Consider the following 5,470-nt stretch of genomic DNA (forward strand, 5'->3'; position numbering starts at 1 on the left):
GTTGATGAAGGATCACCGAGGATAAGCACTTGGCAATTTATCATCTGGGCCAAATATGTCACAGAGAAATTCATGAAGTAAAAAATAAGTTTTTGAAAAGCCCAAGGACTATTTCTGCAATATGCTCCAAATTTGGATTATAGATTAAATTAATTATTTTCTTGAATTTCGGCATTTTTAAATATATTATGTTCCCTCCAAGCTCTTGCATGTAATTCAAATCTACAAGACATAATCATTGAGATGGGGTCCTTAAATTGTCTGATTATATTATACGTAGTACAAAGGTTATGGAAGTGTGACACAATTATTTAATTTGAAGTACCAGAACTATATCACAAATTTTGATTAAGAGGGTTGGATCTACATCCATTACACCAAGTCTCCAACCCATTGATATACATTTTGAATCCAATAATTCAAATGTGATTTAGCAACACAGAAAACCTTAATAGTTCAGACACAAAATTGTATGATTACCGAGTAGAAATACAAGTTATAATTCCTTCTTCATTTTCCAACTGATAGACATTTTTAAGAATTATTCCGACGTCATATTATAATTATAATTATCATGTATGTATCATGTATATAAAAAAATGGATATCCATAAAAATAAATATACTCCCACAACACTAACACAAACTTCACAAAACCTGAATTCATGAAGGGTTGCAATCTCAGGGGACCATCATAATCTTCATCCGGCAACAGCACCCTATAAACTGTACAATGTATAGTCTAAAAATACCATTCGTCCTCATTTTCGCATGGAGGGTGAGACCGGAGATATAACCGTAATTTCCAATGATCTTTCATACATTTATCTATCTACTTTACTGACCTTACACCAATATTTTTTACACGGAAACGATACTGAGGTCGAGAATCCTCATCACTATCGTCATCATCTTCACTGCTATCATCTTCGACTTTATCCCATCTTGAATAATCAAGGCGTGAATGTCCCTTTGGCTTTGGGATTTCGTCCTTGAGGCTTGTAGTTTGAGTGACGGTGATGCTACTTTTAACGCTTTCAGGTTTTCTGACCTCAATTTTGGGCACATCGGGTTCCTTTGAGTGATCGTTGTTTCCTTCTAGTCCTGATGAAACACATTCTTCATTTTTGTTATGTTCTTCATTATCGACTTCACGAGTTCCTTCTAGTCTCGATGAAACACATTCTTCCTCTTTGTTAATTTCTTCATTATCGTCTTCATCTGCATCTTCATCTTCCTCTTCTAGCTCAGTTTCAGCTTCGGGTATTGGAGCCAGGGACTTTCCTTGACCAAAAGCATAACAAAATATTACGGACTTTTAAGAATATGTAAGGGTGGTGAGGAATTTAGAAATTGTATTTGTAAAAAGTATGGAGTACCACTTGTGTCTTTAAACGGGCTTCAAGATTTTGATACACTTCAGATGAAGGATTTAACTCAATGAGGCGGTTTACATCAAAAAGTGCAGAGTGGTATTCCTTGAGGGTGACCAGAGTTTGAGCGCGTAACATCAAGGCTCCTGTATGCTCATAATCAAGCTCGAGCACTGAAGTACATTCTTCGGCTGCCTAATATGATAACCAAAATGTCAGTAAACTATATAAGTCTCTCTAACTACAGGTTAAGTAATATCTTTTGACAAAAGAGGAAGAGTATCATGTGCGCAACATGTGATCACACTATTACAGGCAAAAAGCTTACAAGTTGAATCTTTTTACATATTTCAACTGCAAAAGAAGTTGTCCAATCTTATACTCGGCTAATAGTTACAACTAGTAGTCTAATAATGCTTGTCATTTACCAACGGCTTGACATAAATAAAAGTGTAGGATCATCAAACTCGACTAGATATGTAGGCTAGTTCACCAATAAATTATTAACATGCACGATTACCAAAAAAACAACAATTGTGCTTACTTTACTAATTAAAGAAACCAAGTACGCTTATACTTCTTTAGGTACTGATCAAGTGTTTTATTTTTCTTTAGATTAAATCTCACGAGCTGTTTCAAGAATATGCTTCAACCAAAGTACTAATGAAAAATAAAAGATCCGAGTCTTAAGGACCTACTGAAAAAGGTAGTGTGTTTAAAAAGAATAGTTTAGGTTCACGAACTAGATTCATGTCAATAAGTACATTTAATTCAGATTGCTCATCTAACAAGATTATAAAGATGTGTGGGCCACTTGAGTCCATGTAACTCGTGAAGATATTAAGAATAGGACCCCTAGCCTTGATTGACTCATAAACCACCTAAATCGAGCCCGGAATCTAGAGATCGGAGTGGACAGATTGAGTAACGGGCCAAAACAATTTATCATATTGAAACAGTAACTTGTTAATAGGGGGTCACAAAAGGTTCAGTTGTCCTACAAACACCTTTTTAGTTCACCTCTAATAAATTTTAATAAGTAATGCTTTACTTATAATTAACAAACTACGTTATCGAAATCTTAATCTGATAAATCCACTGCTTTGCCATATCCATTGAAAGAGATGGCAAATCTTAAACCCCTTTTGACGCATTCCCCATTATTTTAATTAGCATTTTTTTATCCCAATTAAGGTACACCGCGAACCAAATTAACCCACTAATAATATATAAAGAGTCGAAATTACATCTGTTAAAAATTGGGTATGGTTTGAATGTCCGGATTGATTCTTGAATCGTGTATTCACTTTCTCTATAAAGTATTTCGACCCAACGATTGCCTTGGTTTCACGAAATCTTAACAAAGATAAGACAAGAACGTAATTTATGTTTTTGGCAATGAAATCACAAATCAGATTATTGGAGAAATGAGAATTCTGTGTCTTGTGTTATGTAAGCAAAACGTGCCAAAAACAATATTAAGATATTCCATTAATATTGGCAGTTAAACTGAAAGGGTGCAACCCTTCAATCAGGCGGGAAAAGTTGTTTGTAATTGTTGACTGGAAACCCAGCCAGGGGCGCTGCCCCTTGGACCCCACAAGGGGGCGCAGACCCTTGACGCCCGCCATTTTCGCCTTCGATATTGAGTAAACTCTTACGTGCATGTACTCCACACTCACCGAACCCGTTAACAAGTATGACTCAATATCCTTTGCTTACATGTAAATCGCAACAACCTAAAATGTTGTTGGATCACACTAAAATCACCAACAACATCCTCTATTGAAAACATTCAAATTGACTAAAAAAGAGGCTAACTTTATCTATCTATACTGATCTGAATATACATGGCAATTTAGAAATCTTCCCGTGTTTTTATCCAATAAAACATGACATTAATTCAGTTTTAAGTTTTCACATATGCAAGAAAGTATCACATAAACTATTGTAATCAAATCGCTTCATACTATATAAGGCATAAATCAACTGATAATATCACACTTATGAATCACACATCATATATAAAGTATAAATTCATAATACAAAATTGTCTGAAATTCAATAATCAACTCATATCATAAAATTCAGATTAGCACTTTTATTGGATAAACTAGCTACTGAAACAAACAATTATATATAACAACAAAAACAGAAATAAAGTACCTTTTTGAAGAGATGAAGTTTGAGAAAACAAGCGGCACGATTGCTATGAAGAGCGATCTTTTGGGGATTAGATTTAGCAATTGAAAGTGCTTCTGTATAAAACTCTAAAGCTTCTTCATACTTACCATCTCTATACATCTGATGAGCTCTTTCTATCTTGTTCATTTCTCTATAGATACAGATATCTTGTATGTATCGACTGATATATGTTTATCATAAAATTGATTGCTGAATTAGTTCTCTGTCGAAATCAAACAAGATATAAACCTAATGAATTGAATTCGATTGATGAGGAATTTGAGACGTGCAAGATAGATTATTGGGATATAAAAAATAATGATAAATTAGAGAGACAGGTGAAGAAGAATCAACATTTGGAAATCGGGGACACGTGAAAACCCTAGACCTAGAAGTGTCTTTGTTCTTGCCGAATAGCAATTCAAAAAAGTCAACGTATTTTTGTAAGGGAAAATTATTGCTAAAAAAATATGAAGTTTTCTAATGACAACCCTTAGGGTTGTCATTAAGGAAAAAATGGTGCATAAAGGACTTATACAATTTATTAATTAGGGGTGGTTATTTGCAGGAATTGAGCAGTTATCTTCAATGTACAAACAAAAGAAGTGTGTCTAAATCTCTTAAAGACAGCCCTAAGGGCTGTCGTTAATATACCTTGTAAAAAAACATTTTGAATTTGAATCGTAAACTAAAACTAATTTCGAATGGACTTAGTTTCTTGCTTTGCTGAGATGATTTTAATTAAAAAGACAAAAAAACAGTAAACAAAAAAATTTAATGAATAATAGTTGTTCTATGTGTTTATATATTCACTTTCCTTAAGTGATAAAAAGACATACTTTGTGTTCATATATACTATCTCACACACTTTTTCTAAGTGATAAAAGACGTAGTAAAAAAATAAAAAAATGTGAAAAGTAAAAAAAACTCGTGAACACTGCATGCGTTTGGTTGCTATGGAAAAAGACTGTAAATATTAAAAAAAAAAAATTGTGAATAGTAGCCGACGAATCAGGGGCACAATTAACTTCTTCTATATAAATGTAGCAGTAGCTCAGTGAAATCTGATACCTTTGAAGCTGGGACCCGCCATGTGAAAGTTTTGCCATAAAATAGGCGCAGGTTCAATCCTCACTCGCGGTAAGAATTTACAACTCTTATTGCAGTGGGATAATGGCTGCTCCTATGACATGTGTGGGGACCCGGTGGAGGTACTTTTTCGGCATCTGACTCTTTCGGGATGAGTCTGGTGGGTTTCCAAAGGAAACACATGTCGGAGTGTCCCTGCAAATATACACCTTTTGTCATTACTTCTTCTATATACTATAGTATAATATAATAATAATAATAATAATAATAATAATAATAATAATAATAATAATAATTATTATTATTATTATTATTATTATTATTATTATTATTATTATTATTATTATTATTATTATTATTATTATTATTATTATATGTTTGATAATTATTTTATTAATTAATGGTTAATGATGATGTAAAATTAATTTATTGATATTTGTATTAGAAAATAATACTTCATCCGTCCCAAAATAATTGTCATGTTTTGAATTTTTGAGTCTTTTTCTTCAATTTTGACTTTAAAATATGTTCCTTTATGTTATATAATATCGAACAAAAGTTACACCAAATGAAAACACATTCGAAAATTAATTTATTCATATAAATTTCATCAAATATTCTATAGAAAAATCAACAAATATTCAAAGTCAAAACTTAATAAATTGACTTTGAAAAGTCTAACAGGACAATTATTTTGAGACGGATGGAGTATAGTGTTTAATAAGTAATTTTAGTAAAATTTAAAAATAATATTACGTAAAAATAAATTATGCGAGTACTTCAATATTGGACTAACCGCTTGTTGGGGTGACCTTCACCCCTTTC

At 32.5% G+C, this 5,470-nt stretch overlaps 1 protein-coding gene across 1 annotated transcript; it reads right to left on the reverse strand.

Annotated features, from left to right (window-relative positions):
• Positions 1-553: 553 nt before the first annotated feature.
• On the reverse strand, positions 554-3,949 carry LOC139850853 (uncharacterized). Its single transcript, XM_071840297.1, has 3 exons — positions 3,539-3,949; positions 1,379-1,567; positions 554-1,278 (listed from the first exon to the last, which is right to left on the reverse strand). Exons 1-3 carry the CDS (start codon positions 3,701-3,703, stop codon positions 832-834), a joined length of 801 nt encoding a protein of 266 aa, XP_071696398.1. The 5' UTR covers positions 3,704-3,949; the 3' UTR covers positions 554-831.
• Positions 3,950-5,470: the final 1,521 nt, after the last annotated feature.

Source organism: Rutidosis leptorrhynchoides, chromosome 1 (genome assembly GCF_046630445.1).
Source record: "Rutidosis leptorrhynchoides isolate AG116_Rl617_1_P2 chromosome 1, CSIRO_AGI_Rlap_v1, whole genome shotgun sequence".
Classification (NCBI taxonomy): Eukaryota; Viridiplantae; Streptophyta; class Magnoliopsida; order Asterales; family Asteraceae; genus Rutidosis; species Rutidosis leptorrhynchoides.